This window comes from Arachis duranensis, chromosome 10 (genome assembly GCF_000817695.3).
Source record: "Arachis duranensis cultivar V14167 chromosome 10, aradu.V14167.gnm2.J7QH, whole genome shotgun sequence".
Lineage (NCBI taxonomy): Eukaryota > Viridiplantae > Streptophyta > Magnoliopsida > Fabales > Fabaceae > Arachis > Arachis duranensis.
The window spans coordinates 11,713,664-11,734,831 of record NC_029781.3 but is presented as its reverse complement, the minus strand read 5'-3'; the positions used below and the strand labels follow the sequence as shown (position 1 = coordinate 11,734,831).

Here is a 21,168-nt window from a genome sequence, read left to right as displayed (position 1 = left end):
AGATGGGTGCTGTTCTCATGTTTGGTGGACAAATGCCTGTTGTTAAGGTTTTTTTTTTTTTCTTTTCTCCCTTATTCTCTTTTGGTATTTTTCTTTTATTACAATTACACTAAAATTAATCATTAAAGTCAGTTACAATATAAAATTTATATTAAGATATAAATATATATTGAAAATAAATTAAACTACACATATATTTTTATAACTAATTTTAATAGTTGATTTTGGTGTACAAATAACATTTTTATTTCTTTTAACAAAAATAAATAAAGAAATTAAGGAAGAAAATCAAGGTCCAACGCACTATTTATTATTTAAAAACTGAAATTTTAATAAATTTATGTAAAATTTATACTTAAACATTAAAAATCGTTAAATAATAATTTAATTAAATATATTAAATTATTTGACAATTTTTGAGTACCAAATATAGGTTTTCATAAAAAATAAAGATTTTGATACCGGTTAGCAAAATTTTTATTTGGGATGTTCACTTATTCTTTCATTTGAAAACATAATTCTGACACGTTTTATTAGCATTTTTGCACTATTTTGACATGAAAAAGAAAATACGAATTTCGGTCATTAACTTGTTATGAATCTAGGATACATTGAATGAATCTGGCTGCAGAGACAGTGCATAGAGCGAGGAGAGTAGCAGCCAATAATTTACTTTTTTTGGTATTAAATTTATATCATTAAAGCATACCAAAAATATATATTCTTAAAATTAAATATTTATATAATTATTATGTAACTTATATGGTTAATTTAAAGTAGTATATGTAACCAAATGAAACTTAAGTAGCATATTTCAAGTATATTCTCATTTATTTTATTCGGTTTACAAAAAGATCGAAGCAATAATTCCATTATAATATGCCATCTTTCATCAAAATCAGATAGTCATTGTGTTTTTCAATTTTAGAAAAAGGAAATTAATTTTTAGACACATTATAATATGATTGGTATAAGCAGATTCGTGTATATCAATGTGGGACCAAACTTTTCTTTTTGATTTTGGCTTTCTAGTGTTTCTTTGTGTGTTCTGTTATTTGATGTTGAAATAATGTGATTAATTCTACGTTAATCATTATAAAATAATGAATTATGTTAATGAAAAAAATCGTATAATGATTGTTAATTATCATGTATAGTACCCCAATCACTACATAATGATAATTGATTGTTTCATATAATTGATAGAAAAGTAAATTTCATTGAAATTAAACACATTTAAGTAAAATTTATTCCGCTGAAATTTCAACTTTTGTATTGTTAACGATTGTTTAAGGTGGGAAGAATGGCGGGTCAATTTGCGAAACCAAGGTCAGACCCATTTGAAGAAGTGAATGGAGTGAAGCTGCCAAGTTACAAGGGTGACAACATCAATGGTGATGCCTTTGATGAGAAATCAAGAATCCCAGACCCTCACCGGATGGTGAGGGCTTATTGCCAATCGGCAGCAACACTGAACCTTCTCCGGTCCTTCGCCACCGGAGGCTACGCTGCAATGCAGAGGATCAATGAGTGGAATCTTGATTTTGCACAGAACAGTGAGCAGGGAGACAGGTAATTACTAATTAATTAAGCTATGCAATGTTGGAATAACCTATGCTTTGGAACTCATTCGGTTTTTTTTATATCAGATGTCATAATTTGTCCTTAGAGCAATGTTAATTGGTATGCAGCAATAACTATGTTATGTATATACCAAAAATCAGTGATCTTATATACTAAAAGTATATTGTTGATGGTGGAACAGGTACCATGAGCTGGCGAACCGGGTGGACGAGGCCTTAGGTTTCATGGCGGCCGCAGGGCTGACCCTAGACGACCCTCAGGTGACATCTACTGAATTCTGGACATCACATGAGTGTCTATTATTGCCTTATGAACAATCATTGACAAGGTTGGATTCAACTTCTGGATTATACTATGATTGCTCTGCTCACTTGCTCTGGGTTGGTGAGCGTACTCGCCAACTTGATGGTGCTCATGTTGAGTTCCTTAGAGGAATTGCTAACCCTCTTGGCATCAAGGTAACACGCCTTCCCTTCTATTATTTGTTATTGTCACTTTTGGGTATTATGGGATGTCTTAATTAACTATGTCATATTCATATATTTACAGGTGAGCAACAAAATGGATCCAAATGAGCTGGTGAACCTCATTGAAATCTTGAACCCCAATAACAAGGCAGGAAGGATAACAATAATAGTGAGAATGGGTGCTGAGAATTTGAGAGTCAAGCTTCCTCATTTGATTAGAGCTGTTCGTAGGTCTGGTCAAATAGTCACATGGGTTTCTGATCCCTGCCATGGCAACACCATTAAGGCACCCTGTGGCCTCAAAACAAGACCCTTTGATGCAATTTTGGTAACTTCTCTCATTAATCTCGCTCTACTTCATTAATAGCAATTTTATTTTACATATATATTATCATTCATTTTCGGCAATAGTACTAAATGATAGATAAATTTGTTTATACAGTATTCTAGGCAACTGTGTCTGTAATGTTAGATTCTATATACAGAAATGTAGGGTATCAGAATTTATTAATGTTGACTAGTTATTAATTCAATGTTTTTAGTTTAGTTGTTTTAGTGATAATCCAATAATATATTTTATTTTATATTTTTAAACATTAATAATTAATTAATAATAAAAAATAATAAATTTTAATAATCCGCTTACATTTTTCATTTACATAATACAAGAATATTGAGCGTCATATATCCTAAAATTTATGAGAAATTAATTTATGTATTTTCAAATAAAAGGAGCCTTATATATTATCATATTGTCTAAATTTAACATATGTCTATATAAGTTATCCTTTTTTCCCCTTGCAAATTACAAAAAAAATTATTAAGGACAATAAAATAATATAAATTATTTACTTATTTGGAAATGGATATTGTCCATCCTCTTTTAATAATATGACTCTTTTTCATATATTTATTTATATAAAAACACAAAAAAAAATTGTGAAATGATGACATTATTAAACATAGGAGTACCAATATTATTGCCTCCCATAAATATAGCATCTTGTTATATACTTCTTTTTAATCCAATTATTTATTGTAATTATGTATGAATATGGTCATGTTTATATGTTAATATGTTTTGTAGAATGAGGTGAGAGCATTCTTTGATGTTCATGAACAAGAAGGTAGCCATGCTGGAGGCATCCATGTAGAGATGACCGGACAGAATGTGACAGAGTGCATCGGAGGATCCAACACGGTGACGTTCGATGATCTGAGCTCGCGATACCACACGCATTGCGATCCGCGGCTCAATGCATCCCAGTCTCTTGAGCTTGCCTTCATAGTTGCAGACAGGCTAAGGAAGAAGAGGATTGGAACCAATGGTTTCCTCTCCAACAAGGCCAATTAATAATTAGTCTTTTATTATTATTTGCTCCTATAATAAGTACTTTCTGTTTGTTTGATTTTTTTTCTTTTTCTTTTTCTTTCTTCTAAGAGGTTATATTTACAAATTAAAAGCCTCTAAGATATAGTAGCAATAATGTTTCGGTTAATGCTTGTCATTTACCGAAACAACCTAAGCTTTTCATGTGGTTTTTGAAGATATATATGATTTTGTGCATTATGGGAATACATAGAGGAACAATCCATTATTTCTAAGTACGAATGTTCTGAACGTTGGTAAATTTTTCTATGAAAAAACAGAATTAACGTTATATCTGATAAAAATAAATTTCAATTGATAAAAATAAATTTATTCACATTAAACTGCTGATATGACAATTAACTCGTACACATGGCAATTAAGTGGTTACATGTTACGAAAGGAATAATTCAATATTTGGAATTTTCATAAAAAAAAGTAAAATCTCAGTCCGATTCCAACTATTATTTAAAATAACAATTCGTCCCTTATCAATTGAAAAATGACAATACGACCCTTAATCACTAATTTTCTTATACTTTTTGGCCCCTTTGTTAAACTCTCCATTCAGAGTTAACAGAACTTATGTACATGTAATGTTAATTAATTACGTGTCAAATAACTATTTTAAAGGACAGAATGTATATTCCCTATCATGTTAGCAATACGTTATGGTAAAATAGGACAAATAAATTTCTGTAAATTTTTTTATGAGACACTTAAACTCTCAACTAGTTATAAACATAGACACATAAATTCATAATAAACTATAAAGTAGGATATATAAGTGTCCCTAAATTTTAACAAGTCACTTACCTACTAATACACTAGTTGTTGACATTGGTTGCTAGTGGCCTTAGTTTCTTGCTGCTTTTTCTTAAGTTACAGGAATTTTGTTTGATGATGTGTGCAACAAAGATTTAGTATCAAATGGTATTACTTTTACCACTTTGATTAATGAGCAATGCAAATATGAAAAAATAACTTGGTCTTGAAGAATTTTTAAGTAATGATCAATCAGGGCACTAGGCCGAACTTAATCGCGTACAATACGCTGATCAATGCACTATAAGAAAGTTGCCGGATACCGTCAGATTTACTAAAAAAATTGCCAGTAATCTGTTTACCGTCGGATTTAGCAGCGAAATGAATCCGATGATATAAAACCTCGCTGGTAACGATTTATCGGAAGATTTTCGTCCACCGCTAATTAGCGGTGAATTTAGCGGTGGATATAAACTTTTAATTGGCGAATTCTGGAGCTTGTTACCGTCAGATTTTTCTCCCGATAAATCTGACGGTTGTAAACCCCAAAAAAATTAATAAATAATTAACCAATAAATTAATTATTATTAAAAAAATTAGAAAATTAAATTTTATAGTTTAAGGAAGTAGAAATATTAAAAATATGAATTTTGATACTAATTTCAAAGATTTTAGCACGGGCCAAACCGATTAGACCGGGTCCAAAGCCCAACCTATAAAACACCCATACGAAGCTTTCTTCTTCATTTCACCCATGGAATGCACCGAAGAAGAGAGAAAATCCTGTTAAAACCCTAATCTCACCTACAAAAATCCAATCGTCCATAATTTTCAATTTAGAACTCCAATTGATAAGCCGTCAGTGACCATGTGTTCGTCTCAAAATTTTCTTCAATTCTATCTGAAAAAAGTGGTAAGAAACTTGCATTTCTCACCCAGTTCTTTTTCTCCTCAATTTCGTGGGTTTTGAGTTTGAGTATTGAGGAATTGAATTATTTTGATGGTTTAGGTGAACTCTAGCAGCGGATAATCACTGGGTTTTGTCCAATTGATCTGTGGATAAAATAAGAAACTGTTAAACCCTTGTGGATCATTGAATTAGTGAATCCTATGATGATTATAGTGATATTGTGTGAATTAGATTGTGTTCTTGTTGATTTAGAGTTCAATTGGATGGTTTGGAACAAAATCTGAGTGATTAAGTTTGAAAATTAACGTTTGAAAGCTTGGAGCTTGTGAAAGGAGAGATTTTTGAGAAGTTTTGAGCTTAAGGAGGAATCGGCCAAGGTATGATTTCGATTTTTGTAGTTAATATTTAATGTCACGTGAAAACTTAGGTTAGAAGACCTTAACATAGGAATGAACTGAATAAATTTTGTAAATGATTTGCTATTGGAGTTGGTTAGTTTTTAAAAAAATCTAATATTGGAATTGGTTTGATTTTGAAATAATTTGATACTGTATATGATTTGAATGACCGAGAGGTGTTTGGTTTGGTGGTTAGGTCCCTTGAGGGGCGGCAAAAGTCCGAGTTTTAGAGAAGATGTTGCCGAAATTTTTATGAAAATTGGAGGCTTCATTTGAAGTGGTTATTTAGAAAAATTTGGGTTTAAGGATTCTATGATTTGATTTTGAGTTATTAAGAAAACGATTACATCTTAAGTTTGATTTATTTAGAAAAGAATGAATTAAGTTTTGAGTATGAATTTTTTATGAATGATGATGACATTGAGACTAATTATTGACCCTCTGTCGTAAGATGTGACCCTCTAGAAGGACCTAAGTGGCAAGGAGTGATCGCCAGGAATCTTACACAAAGAACAAGGGAAAGAAGATCACACCAAGGAGCCGGCGTTTCAAATTGAAATGTTATGTTTCCTTACATTTTCAGAACCAGCACAATGACCAAGGGAATGACAACCACCAAAGACTTGGCAAGGAAAAACAGGCGAGTACTCAACTGAATAATTTAAAGTACCCAAGATGCAAAAGGTATCATCAAGACAACTCGTGCAGGACCGGGCTAGGCGTATGTTACAAATGCAAGGAACCAGAGCATATGTCTTGGAATTGTCCACACAGAAAAGGCTGAGATGCAGCTAAATCTGATTCTCAGACCTGAGATAATTGTGAACTAGTAGCTGAATTTTTAAATGCCTTGCATAATATTGGTATGTAGCATTCATTCATAATGAATGACTAAATTGTGAGAATCGTGATTTCCAAATGAATGATCAACCGATGACTTCCAGTTATTGAGACAGAGCGATATTTGGTTAACATAGCTGAATGGCTAGGTTATTGGAGGATAATAATCAGAGTGATGCAACAGAAGCAGATTGAACTATTTTGAGCATTCAATTTGAGTTATATCTAAGGAATCGGAAGTGTTAAAAGTTGCGCGGCATTATTATTTGAAATTCAGTGACGGTGAACTGTGAGCAACAGGCATGACACGAATTTAACCTTTAGCTGCTAATTGGTTAGATGGCGAGAGAAAGTGAGTTTGCGATAGACTTAATGCTGGGAGTTGGACCAATTTTTATTGCATCGTATAAGATGACATCATTAGAATTGGTAGAACTTAGGATCTAATTGAAGGAAGTACTGGAAGAGAAATTTTTCCAACAAAGTGTTTCTTTGTGGGGAGCGCCAATTATGTCGGTAAAGAAGAAAGACAACAGCCGGAAGCTTCAGGCAAGAAAGAAAGTATGCCGATGCATCTTTGCGAGTTGATCTAGCCAATTATGTCGGTAAAGAAGAAAGACAACAGCCGGAAGCTTCAGGCAAGAAAGAAAGTATGCCGATGCATCTTTGCGAGTTGATCTAGCCTTTCTTTTACAACTTACATTGGAATTCTATCTTGAATTTCATCTTGAAAAATGAATTGATTATCTTCCCAACTCTATTCCTTAATTGCATGAATCTTGTCTCTTCTGAGATGAGCCTGAACTTATCTTGGTGTAATCATGTAATCCTTGAATCTTAATAACTTGCTATAAATGGAGTTGCTCTCCTTCGCGAACTGTATTCTTCTAAAATCCATTGAGATTTACCTGATTCGCTATGCCTTGTTCTCTCTATCAAGTTCTTGATTTAAATTTCTTTTTAAAATGTACCTTAGTTCCTCTTCTTGTGCATTTTGTTATTTTTGTACAACTCTGTTTGACCGCATACAAGACTTTCTTCTGATCTCTTGTGAACACCGTTCGTGTTGCTCGTTCATCTCTTTGAACCTAACATCTTTTCAAAAATAAACTCGAGCTAAAATTTGCATCGCGTACAACTCCTAGATGCAACTATTAAGACGTTAGTTCCGAAGCAAGTTTTGTGAATGTGGAAGACGAGACTTGTAAGTATGTGGCATCAAGAGGAGTTTTGGAGCTTTAGTTCTTACCAATCATATTGCCTGTGATTAAGTTGACTCAAAGAATGCACCATTTGTATGGATGCTCGACCATGAAGAGAGTTTTCAAATTCGGAAGGAGAGATTGATTATAGCACCAACAATAGTGTTACCTGAACCTAATGAACAATTTGAGGGTTACTGCGATGCGTCATTAAAGGGCTTAGAGTGCATGCTGATGCAACATTGTAATAAGGTGATGGACGCCCTTAGCAGGAAGTCTTTAAATGTTGCTTAGATGCAGATTCAGGAGGAAGAATTGTTTAAGTGAATTTAGAGTCTTAAATTGGGTGTTGAGAGAGTGGTTGGAGGTGTTGGACTGAATTAATAGTAATTATAAACAATGATGAGGCTGAAGTTCAGAGGACGCAACGAGATATTAAGAAGCTACCAATGATGTTGAAGTCTGTTGAACAAGGAAATCAAGAAGAAGATCGAGGGAGACAAAGAAGGAGTTGGAGGTACAACAGAATGATTTGCATGCCAAATGTTGTAAGTGAAGGTGTAAACTGTGGCCTGAAGTTCTCAAAAGAAGATTTTCGAATTCATCCTGAAGTTACTAAGATGCACCACGAATTAAAGCAGACATTTTAGTGACCTGAGGAGGAAGGTGGTGCGTCATCACTTGCGACCAAGTGCCTGACGTGTCAGAAGATGAAGACAGGGCATTGGAGACGGTACATTGAGAAGATAGGAAGGTTGCACAAGGTGTTAATCGCTTCTATGTTAGTATGAACCCAGAGAATCAAGTGTCTTAAGTCTCGAAACGATAGCCGAGACAACAGAAAAGAGATCAAGCAAATTCGAGTTAAGATTCTCATTACGAAAAGCAGACAGAAGAGTTGCGGACCTGAAGAGGAAACCTTTCAAATTTTAAGAAGGAAGTTTTGTATTCATAAAGGTTACTTCAACAAACTAGAACCGATAAGTAGTCAACACTGAAGCTGAAGTATAATGGGACCTGAGTTAGTGGCAAAAAATGGACCGTTTCAAATTTAGAAGAGGATTGGGCCGGTGGTGTATCAGGTAACTCTACCTCCTCATCTTTCAAATCGATACACGTATTTCACGCCTAGCAGTTTCAAAAGTATGCTTCTGATGCCAATCACGTTTTAGAACCTAAACCAGTATAACTGAGAGAGGATCTAACGCGATAAGTAACTCTGGTTAGAATTGATAATACCAATGTTAAGCGGCTATGTGAAAAAGGAGTTTCGTTAGTAAAGATTGCTTGGAGTCAAGCTGGAATTGAGGAATACACCTGGGAACTTAAGTTAGAAATGAGAGAAGACTACCCTTACTTATTTTCAGGTAATTAAATTTGAATTTTGGGGACAAAATTCTTAATTAGGTAGGTAGGATGTAAACCCCAGAAAAATTAATAAATAATTAGTCAATAAATTAATTATTATTCAGAAAATTAGAAAATTAAATTTTATAGTTTAGAAAAGTAGAAATATTAAAAATACAAATTTTGACACTAATTTTAAATATTTTGGCCCAAAATTAGGCCAACGGATCGAACTGGTTAGACTAGGACCAAACTGAACCCAAGACCAACCTATAAAACACCCATACAAAACTTTCTTCTTCATTTCACCCATGGAATACGCTGACGAAGAGAGAAAATCCCGTTAAAACCCTAACCTCACCTCAAAAAATTCAATCATGCATAACTTTCTATCCGGAGCTCCGATTGACGAGCCGTGAGCGATCATGCATTTGTCTCGAAATTATCTTCATTTCTATCTAAAAAAGAGTGGTAAGAAACTTGCATTTCTCACCCATTTATTTCTCTCCTCAATTTTGTGGGTTTTGAGTTTAGGTATTGAGAAATTGAATGATTTTGATGGAGGTGAATTCTAGCAGCGGATAAACATTGGGTTTTGTCCAATTGATCCGTGGGTAAGGTAAGAAATTGATAAATCCTTGTGAATCATTGAATTAGTGAACCCTATGATGATTACATTGATATTGTGTGAATTAGATTATGTTCTTGTCAATTTGGAGTTTTTTTATGGTTTGGAATGAAATCCAGGTGATTAAGTTTGAAAAATTGACGTTTGGAAGCTTGGAGCTTGTGAAAGGTGAGGTTTTTGAGGAGTTCCAAGCTTATAGAGGAATCGGCCAAGGTATGATTTTGGTTTCTCATAGTTAATGTTTAATGTCACGTTAAAAACTTAGGCTAGAAGACCTTAAGATAGAAATGAACTGAATGAATTTTGTAAACGGTTTGCTATTAGAGTTGGTTAGTTTTTGAAAATGATTTAATAATGAAATTGGTTTGATTTTGAAATAATTTGATACTGGAAATGATTTGAATGACCGAGAGGTGTTTGGTTAGGTGGTTGGGTCCCTTGAGGGGTGGCAAAAGTCCGAGTTTTAGAGGAGATGCTGCCGAAATTTTTATGAAAATTGGAGGCTTTGTTTGAAGTGGTTATTTAGAAAGATTTGGGTTTAAAGATTCTATGATTTGATTGAGTTATTAAGAAAACGATTATGTTTTAAGTTTGACTTATTTAAAAATGGATGAATTGAGTTTTGAGTATGAATTTTTGATGAATGATGAAGACATTAATACTAATTGTTGACCCTCTGTTGCAAGATGTGACCGGACACTTTAACTCTCCAGGTTCCTACTCCATGAAATATTATATTTGAGTTTGGAGTTTGACTCTATGGATATTATTTTTGAGCTTGGGGATGCGTGCACAGGGGGACTGTCCAAAGGTTAACTACCAGGATATGTCGAGTTGGCTATATAACTGACAGATGAGACTCATCAGCCATAGGACAGGCATACATCATATGCATTTATTTATTTTGCTTGAGTGTGCATTGTTTTGGTTTGCTTAACTATTTAACTCTGCTTATCTGCTACTTGTTCTACATGCTGTAATTGCACTTCTATCTGTGTTTTCCTTGTTTGAATTGTATGTGTATGTTTTCTGAGAGACCTCTCTTGGTGGAGGTGTGAGGGAGGTTGTTCCACTAGTGATTCAAAGGATTGGAGGAGACAAAAAGTGGAGTCTTAGGTTAAAGTTAGATTCAGAACTTGAAATACCTTAGATAACTTACTTAATTTCTAGTTTAGTTGAATCTTTAAGCTGAAATCTGAGTGTCGAAGTTCTAAGAATGCCTCTAACTTTTCCAGGACCTTTTACATTAACTATGCGGGTACCTTTACTATGTTGAGAATCCTGGGTTCTCATTCTATTCATATTTCTTTTATTTTTCAGATGCAGGTCGAGAGATACCTCGTTGAGCGTCTGGAGTTTCCTGTGCAAGCGAAGTTTGTTTTTTTTAGATGCTGTATTTTGTATTTATGCTATGTTTATATGTATTTATTCTATGTTTATATGTATAGTAAATCCGACGGTAAATTTAAATTTAAAATTTTAAAAAAAAATTATTCGAAAATTTAATATATAACTTTAAATATTTAAATTTAATAACTTCTAAACTAACAAAATTTAAAGTTTTATAAGTTTCTAATTTTTAGTTAAAAGTTCATAAACAAGTTCAATTACAAAAGTCAAACAAAATTAAATCAGAAATCGAAAGAGTAATTATTTACTTAATATTTACAATGAACCAAAAGTAAATAATTTACTTTACATTTAAAAACATAGATTTAAGCATCCAATCTAAGAACATATTGTCAAAATCAATTATACCATATGAACTACAAATCTATAACAAAGGAAGATAACTCATATTTACCAAAAACAATTATATTACATCAACTACTTCCAGGGCATGTTATGTTCCTGTCACTAAGCATTATTCTTTTAGAAAAATTATCATAACTAGCAATCTAAGATTATACATAAAAAAAAACTTGAAATATTTTCAGCAAATTATAAAAAACTCAACAAGACATTACATTATACAATCTAATGATACACAAGAATATGTTTAATATCTATCGCACCAAACATTCAAAATCGTTTCATACATGATTATTATTTTATGAGAGAATGTGCAAATTATTATTAATTCATTTTCATTCTATCTTAAGAAAATCAAAATTACAATTATAAGTGCATGTGACTTAAATTAGTGACTTACACTAGAGATATCTTCACATTTCATAATAAGAAAGCATTACTCATTTGAACGTCAAAACAACAATTATTTATACAATTCTAGTGTCCTTAAAAATTGATTGTGCCAAATAAACAAAAAAAAAAGTCAATTTTCACAACAAAAAATAGCAAAACCTATAGCAATAGTCACAATAACTTCCATTACTTTCTAGGAAGTTGAAATAGGTATATTATCAATCTCAAAATTTAGACAATTTTGAGTATCAACTTAATTATCACATAATAGAATCCAAAACTATGAATTCAAATGGCATATGAAAGGCATGAAGTCTTAAGACGCCACCTCTCAATGAATGCGCTAACCAAAAGCTCATCCAACTTGAACCAATGGTTGTTTAGCCTAGCTAAATGGTATAATATGGTCTCCAAATATGATATAACCTGGTCGTGTAGAGACATATTTTGTTACCTCATAATACTATAAATACACCTAGTAAGTTGTATCAAAAATAAAAAAAGTAAATACTAGTCAAATTTTAATGAAAATATTAACAACCAAAAATCAACTAAATACATTTTCATAACTTAAAAATTGGGTCATGTCATCTAATCTTAAATAAAATATCCAAAAACATCTCTCTATATTGCTTCAAATTGTATTAATCAAAAGTAATAGACAGTAAAAAGCTTAATATATAACTCTAAAAATCAATTCGAATCGATTAGTCGAACCACAATTAATATTTAAATAATTATATTAAATAATAATATCTCTAGTTAATTAATAATTTATATTAATTATTTAAATCATAATTAATATAAATAATTATATTAAATTATTATTGAATATTATGTATATTGTTATATTAAATTATAATTAATTAAATTTGTTTACATGAAAAATAAATTTAACTTTTACACATTTCAAAATAATTTTTGGTTGGGTTGTTTATTTATTTATAAAATATAAAAATGATAACCATATTACAAAACTAGTCGTTGCAAAACTAGCTGTTGCAAAATTAGCCGTTGAAAACTAGCCGTTACTATGTTACCGTTATTATTAATAAATTAATATTTTATTATTCTATATATACTACTTACATACACTTCTATTCTCACACATTTTGTTCTACTCTTCTTCATCTTCTTTCAAGTTTACGAAATCAAAGTTCCACTGATATTATATTTTGTTCGAGATAATGGATCCAAACCAACTCAAGTCTTTTTTCAATTACTTACAAAACTTTTTTCAAACTCCAAATACCCAAAAATATCAAACTTCAAGCTCTCAAATTCCAAATCAAAACTTCACACTACTAAATATATTTCAAAATCTAAATTCACAAAATGTTCCTAATTTCAATTTTCAAGCTCCTTATAATAATCAATTTTTATATATTCCAACCACATAATCAAAATTTGCAAACACCACATTTCCCATTTTCAACCATATTTAACCCCTCTATAAAAAATGTTACTCCAACATCCTTGCCGTTTCTAACTCAATTCAGTGCATCGAGACATGACTCATCTGGTATTGGTGGCTCTTCTAACACATCCCTTCAAACTATGATACAATCTAGTCCAAATTTGTAACATTCAAATTTTCCCAACCCTCATGGATTAGATGCTATCAATCTCAATGATGATGACATTGAAAATCGTAGGCAAGATAGTATTCAACACTAACATTGAAAAGAAGATGAGATATTGATCAGTGCATGGTTGAATGTCTCAACTGATCCTATAGTTGGTACCGACCAAAAGGGCAAAACATTTTGGAGTCAAATTCACAGCTATTGTATAGAATTCAATGCTAACATGAAAAAGGGGCAGTTGTATGTAAGAAACGATTGTATAAGATCAATAAGGCAGTTGCACAATTTGCTGATTGCTACAATTAAGCTAGTCAAAACATAAGGAATGGTTCAAACGCTAATGATATAAAGGAATTGGCCTATAAAATTTATTCCACAAATTATGGTAAAAATTTCACTTTTGAGGGGCATTGGGATATGCTTCATTTGGAGCAAAAATAGAGAAGCCAACTACCTACACAGAGTGGAGGCTCAAAGAGAATCAAGATTAATGCAACTAGAGCATACTCATCATCATCAAATTCAGAAACACCGTTGGCTGACGAAATCGGTGTGGACTCTCCCATTCTCCCACAATGATCAAAGAAGAGCAAGAAAAAAGGTAAGGGAAAAGTACAAATGTCTGAAGATTTGAGCAAAAAGAAATCATTGATTATTAAGAAACTATCTCTCATGGAAGATATTAAGAATGTTAGAAAAAAGGAACTAATGGATAAGGAAAAAAGAGAAGAGGGGAGGGAACATAGAGCAAAGATTATGGCAATCAAAGAAAATGAGTTACAAATTCAAGCAGCGATGAAAGAACAAGAATTATAAACTCAGAGGTATAGTAAAGAAATGGAGATAAATGCAAAGGAAAGGGAAATGAAAATGATGGCCAAGGAAAGGGAAAGATGTGAGAAAATAATTAATTAGTGGTTTACTTAATGGTTCCTTGCATTCGTAGAGTTAAGTAGTATGTTTTATTTTTATTGCGTATTATCTTATGTGATGTAGTCTATTTTATCCATTTGTGATGTAACTTTTCAAATTAGTCAACATTATTGTTTATGAAAGTGACCGTTACAAAACTAGCCGTTTTAAATTTAGACAAGAAAAAACTAGTCGTTAAGTAGCCGTTGCAAAACTAGCCATTGAAAAGTAGCTACTTGTTGTGGACACACTTATAAATATCAACTATCAATGATTCAGCAACTCCATTTCAAATATAGTTTCTCGCCTTAAAAGAATACTAAAAAATACATTTCAAGATATGGTTAGAAATTTTGATGATATGTTTAATGAAGCTTTGTATAGTAAAAAAAGACGGTGAGATAACACGCTAATAGATAATTGGATCAATGAGTGTTTATTCGATGATTCAAAAGAAGAAGATATTGATAAAAGCTCTATCCCAACTCCTCATAGGTGGATCAACACAGATCGAGAAGCAGGACATGGTCGTCTTTTCCAAGATTACTTTGCAGATGAGCCTGTGTATAATGTTGACAATTTTCGACGGAGATTTTGAATAAGAAGACATGTATTCCTTCAGATAGTAGACGCTCTCTCAAATGTCTATCTGTATATCCAATAGAGGGTTGATGCAATTAGGGGAAGAGGCTTGTCACCACTCCAAAAATGCACTGCTGCAATATGGATGTTAGCATATGCCATTGCAGTTGATGCTATTGATGATTATGTGTGTATAGGCGAGAGCACTACAATTGAATGCTTGAAAAAATTTGTTGAAGGTGTCATTTCGGTGTTCAAGGATAAATACTTGCAAAAACCAAATTTAAATTTATGTATGATGCCTGCTACAAATGGCGGAGGATCGTGGCTTTCCTGGCATGTTGGGTAGCATTGACTACATGCATTGGCAATGGAAAAATTGTCCAAAGGCGTGGAAATGTATGTATATGAATGGTTATCGTGGGTTGCAACCATAGTACTTGAGTTTGTATCATATTCAGACCTTTAGATATGGCATGCGTTCTTTGGAGTTTCTGGTTCAAATAACAATATCAACGTGTTAGATCGTTCACCAGTATTTGATGATATTCTAAATGACCGTACTGTGGAGGTAAATTATACTATTAATCATAATAATTATACATGGGATATTATTTAGCAAATGATATTTATTTTGAATGGGCCATATTTGTCAAATCAATCTCAAAGTCACAAGGGGAGAAACACAAGTTATTTGCACAATACCAAAAAGGGCAAAGAAAAGATGTGGAACGAGCATTCGGAGTGTTGCAAGCACGCATTACAATTATACGTGGTCCAGCACACTTTTGGTAAAAGAAGATGCTTGCAAACATAATGAGAGCTTGTATTATATTACATAATATGATTGTTGAGGATGAAAGAAACACTTATGCAGGAACTTTTGCTCAAGACTTAGAGTATGACGATGTCAAAAATGGCTTATCACAACCTCAGCTGGGAGAGGAAGATTTTGCACCATACCATCAATTTCTCCAAAGAAATTCCTAACTTCGAAATAGGCAACAACATAGACAGTTGAAAGAGAACATGATTGAATACATATGGCAATTTCATAATGATTGTCGTCAATTATAGAGCTTAACTATATGTTTCTTTATATTAAATAATTTTATAAATTAGTGTAATCTCGAATTATATATTGTGTATTATTGTTATATATATACTTTTTAATTGTGAATTATTTTTGAATCATAAATTTAAATAATATTATTGTAAAAAAAATAGTAACTAATATAATCTTAATTATTTTAATTAATTAATTAAGTCGGATCACAATAGGAACTAAATTTAGTTCTTCCGAATGGAGAAGAAAGAGATTCTTTGAATTCTTATTTACTGTTTATGACACAAAAGCTGATGTGGAGTTACTTTTTATGATAGATGGGTCATAAATAGAAATTTGGATGAGTTTCCTACTGGAGATGGTCTTAAGTCATCTTCTTCTCAGGAATCAGAATCTTAGTGTTGCGTTCAGATCTCTCTCCATCGAATTTTGCCATGCTTGCTATCATTCAGATATGTTTTTTTTCAATCGTCAATAGTTTAATCTTTCTCAATGTAGGTAAAAGCATAGAGAATAAATAAAAATAAGAAAAATAGAAAGGTAAAACGGAGAAGATAGGAATATTTGTTGTTCAAAGTTCAAAAGAACATGGATGTTTTAACATTTAATTGTTTAAAAGAGAAATGGGGTAATGAGATGAGAGATATTTTGAAGAGTGAAAGAAAAAAAGATAGAGTATGAACACAACCACACTAATTTTTAATTTTTGAGTAAAAAAAGATTTTGAAATTTAAAGTGTCATATAAGAGAAAAGTCAAATAACATAAGAAAAAAGAAGTGTTATTACTGTTATGGGTGGTTTGAGAAATTATGAGAGTGTCTTGTACAAATTGTGGGTTATGGCCAGAAATTTAAGCCCAACAAAGTTTTTATTTTTTTCTTTTTTTAACACAAAATTTATATTTAAACAATTAAACTTGTACATTTTTTTTGTTTTCTTATTTATATAAGATTTGTATTACCTTATGATAAAACATATGATAAAATATAAGACTTGTATTTTTAATATATGTTTTTTATTAGTTAGATTTATCTTTAAGATATTAATACAAAATAATATAATACATCTTTTATTAAAAATTATATTATATAACATCTAATATAAAGTAAATATATGCTATAAAAGATGTGAGACACACTTAAAAATATTATTCTTTTTTAAAAATCATTTTGATTATATTTGTTATTATTGAGTTAGAATTGATTTTGTTATATATTAATATGATGACGAATATCATATTGAGTTAATAGTCCAAGTGTGGTTTAATGTGTGTTAGTAATGCAGACCCAAAACTAAGATCCACACAAGTCTAACAATACATAATTTCAGCAAACAATTCACAATGCTTAAATCAAAATTTCAGTCCAATGCATAGAATGAGAAAAACTAGACTCATTAAGCCAAGAGAGAAGGTTCTGCAATTGCCAAACAATGATACCAGGGAAGAAAAAGTAAAACGGGACATTTGTCAACATCATGGAGAACAAGAGATAGCAAGGACATAAGGACAGTAAAAGTTGGTAGAGTAAAACAAAATGCAAGAACAACAGAAGTTGGTGGAGTAAATAAAAAATGCAGTACAAAGACAGCAGATGTAGTGGAGCAAAATGAAAAAACATTGTAGGGCAAGGAAGGCTGCTGCAAACGGGTAAAATCAGCAAGAAAAATGAAGAGGTAGTGAAGCAATTTGAAGAGTAAGTTTCACACTATATAGCTGGACCTATAACAACATTTGGAGGAAAAGAAAATAGAATGACAATTGAACATCGTCTCATACACATGAGTCTGAAATCTCTTACAACTTTAGCTTTCATGAAAACAACTTAAAGAACTTAGTTTTTTGAAACTAACTTGATTCAACTCCCTTCTCAAGTTCTAACATTACCATCAATTGGTATCAAGAGCTCGGTCTCAAAGAGTTAAGCTTCACAACTTGGAGCAAAGATCCATGGCCAACAACATGAGTACAAATATTGTGGCTTATACACTCATTGAGGGTCAGCCCAACAATAGACCTTCCTACTTTAGTGGCAACAACTAGGCATATTGGAAAGAGAGAATGAGAATCTTCGTGCAGTCAATCGACTATAACTTTTGGAAGATTATTGTTAATAGACCTGATGTTCTAACAAAGAAAAATGCTAATGGAGAAGTGGTGTCAAAAGAAGACAACGAGTGGACAGAGGATGAGAAGAAAAAGGTTGAACTCAATGCCAAGGCAATCAACTTAATAAATGTACTATTAGTTTTGAAGAGTTCAGAAAAATTTTAAGGAACAAAACTGCCAAAGAAATTTGGGACAAATTACAACTCACCCATGAAGGAAAAAAACGAGTAAGAGAGACAAGAATAGACATGTTGATGAAGGGGGACGAAATGTTTTTTATGAAGGAGAATGAAAGCATTGATCAGATGTTCGAGAGGTTCTCAATAATCATCAACAATTTGGATGCTATAGGAAAGAGCTATTCTGAAGAAACTCTAGTGAGAAAGATTTTTGAGGAGTCTTAATAAGAAATTAAAAGTAAAAGGTACAACCATTTCTGAGAGGAATGATTTAATAAAAATCATCTATGATGAGCTAAAAGGAAAGCTATTGGCCTATGAAGCTACCCATATATCTCAAGACAGAGATGACAAAATATAGCATTGAAGTCAAGAATGATGACCAAAGAAGAGGAGTTTGATGACAGCATATCAGATGATTCGACAGTGTTCTTTGCAAGAAAATTGAGGAGATTAATGAGATACAAAGGCAAAGGCAAAGGAGCTACTTCATTCAAAGATTTCAAAAAGGATCAATCCAAGTTTACTTGTCACCATTGCAAGGAGCCTGATCACTTCAAATCTAACTGTCTTCAAATGAAGAAAAGTGAAAAATCAAGGAAGGACAAAAAAAAAAAGGTGATAATGGCAACTTAGGAAGATTTAGAGAATGATTCTGATTATAAGGATGAAGAAGATTCAGATAATAAAATTCAAATGTGTTTAATGGCTTATCACAAAGATACGAATGAGGTAGATTTTTCTAACTTATCCATTGATGAATTGTACACTATTATTGATGATTTAACTGTGAATTCAAAGAAACTGTTTAATAAATATGCTAAATGCAAAAAAAAATGAGGCATTGAGAACAGAAAATAGAATTTTGTTAGAAAAATTGAAGTCTACCGTAGCTTATAATGATAACTCTTTAAAAGAAGAAAATAAAGCTTTAAAAGATGAGTTAAACAAATTCAAACTCAAGTATTTGGTCTCAGCCTCAATTGATCTAGTTGTTGAAAATGAGAGATTGCATGAGAAAATTAAGAGCTTTAATGAAGATCTAGCAAAATTTGTTCAAGGCTCACAAAATCTTGACAAATTACTTACTTGTTAAATATCAAATTTTAAAAAATTTGGACCTGAATTCAAAGAGGAAAGTAAGCCTGTTTTTAAACAAAAGTCTGAAAAATATGAAACTTCCTCTTCTAAGAATGTTAAACCAAAAATTTTTAGCAAGTCTCAAAATTCAACAAATTGGAACCATTGCATAAATGTAATAGAGATGGTCATATTCCTCAACAATGCTTCATTTTTCTAAAATTGTTTGGTGATAACAAGTTATATAAAATTGTTCATGATTATAATGCTCTTGGAAAACTAAAAAAATTTTACATAAGAGGATCCAAATGAATTTGGATACCTAAGTTTAGTTGAAGAATATACTGATTTGCCTTGCATCCAAAAGAAAGAAAGACTTGTGGTATCTTGATATCGGATGTTCAAGATATATGACTGAAAAGTCTACCTTTTTCACCAAACTAAACAAGTATGATGGAGGATTTATAACTTTCGATGATAATGGTAAAGGTAAAATAATTGCTATTGTTAAGGTTGGCAAAGATTTTTTAACATTCATAGATAATGTTTTCTTAGTAGATAGGTTAAAGTATAATTTCCTAAGTATAAGTCAATTGTGTGATATAGGTTATATTATAACTTTAATTTTAGTAAATTAGATTGTAGAATCATAGATGAAATAACAAGGACTGATTTGTTTGTTGAAAGAGATGTGACAATGTCTATGATTTTACTCTAGATGATCTTAAGATTAAAAATGCAACTTGTTTTTCTTTAATGGAATCAGAAAAATGGATTTGGCATAAGAGATTATGACATGTTAGTGTGTTCCAAATATCTAAACTTGTTAAAATAAATCTTAGTTACAGGTCTCCCTAACATTTAGTTTGATAAGGACATCACTTGTGATGCTTGTCAAATGAAAAAACAAATAAAAATCTCTTTCAAACCCAAGGAAGAAATCTTAACTAAAAATCCATTAGAATTGTTGCATCTTGATCTCTTTAGACCAACTAGGACTCAAAGTCTTGAGGATAAAAGCTATGAAATGTTAATAGTGGATGAATATACTAGGTTCGGTTGGGTGTTTTTCCTAACTCATAAGTATGAAGCCTTTTTCGATTTTGAAAAATTTAGCAAGAAGATTCAAAATGAAAAAGATTTAAAAATTATTTCAATTAGAAGTGACCAGTGTAAAGAATTAAAAAACCAATATTTTGAATCTTTTTGTGATGAACTAGGCATATCACACAACTTCTCTTATCCTAAAACACCCCAACAAAATGGTGTTGTAGAAAAGAGAAATAGAAGTTTACAAGAAATGGCTAGAATTATGTTGTGTGAATACGATGTTCCAAAGTTCTTATGCGCTGAAGATATAAGTATAACTTGTTACATTTTAAATAGAACACACATAAATAAGTTTTTGAAGAAAACATGTTATTAACTTTGGAAATGATACCCTCCCAACCTCAATTATTTTCATGTCTTTGGATGCAAGTGTTTTATACTGAACTTTAAAAAAATTTGATTCAAAGACACATAAGGGTATTTTTCTTGGTTACTCCACTAATAGAAAAGCTTATAGAGTTTATAACAAAAACTCTAAGGCTATTGAGGAGACTATGCATGTCACATTTTGTGAATCTAACAACACTCCTAGTTTTTACATTGAAGATAGTCCATATATTGGAGTTGAAATGACAAAGACAGCTGAGACAAATCAATCAAATTGGAACTCACAAGAAACTGCACCTGAAAGTGCTAAGAATCACAAACTACAGGAGACAATTCAAAATTATCTCCTGTCGTAGCCTCAAATTCTGAAACTGAGGCAAATGCTAACCAAGATAAACCTGAATCATTAACTCAAATAAAAAGGCCCAGAGAGTGAAAGTTTTTGAAAAATTATCAAGATGAAACCATCATTGATGATTTCTCCAAATGTGTAACTAAAAGATCATCTTTGAAAAGAGATTAATTAAACAATATAGCTCTTATATCAAATATTGAACCTCAAA

At 31.7% G+C, this 21,168-nt stretch overlaps 1 protein-coding gene across 1 annotated transcript; it reads left to right on the top strand.

Moving 5' to 3' along the window:
* Positions 1–1,294: 1,294 nt before the first annotated feature.
* LOC107469125 (phospho-2-dehydro-3-deoxyheptonate aldolase 1, chloroplastic) lies at positions 1,295–3,629 on the top strand (the record flags this gene model as incomplete). The annotated part of the gene is given in 4 exon segments (XM_016088502.2): positions 1,295–1,572; positions 1,766–2,042; positions 2,134–2,379; positions 3,139–3,629. Coding segments are annotated over 4 exon segments (1,068 nt in total), but the record flags the coding sequence as incomplete, so codon positions are not given.
* Between the last annotated feature and the right edge of the window lie 17,539 nt (positions 3,630–21,168).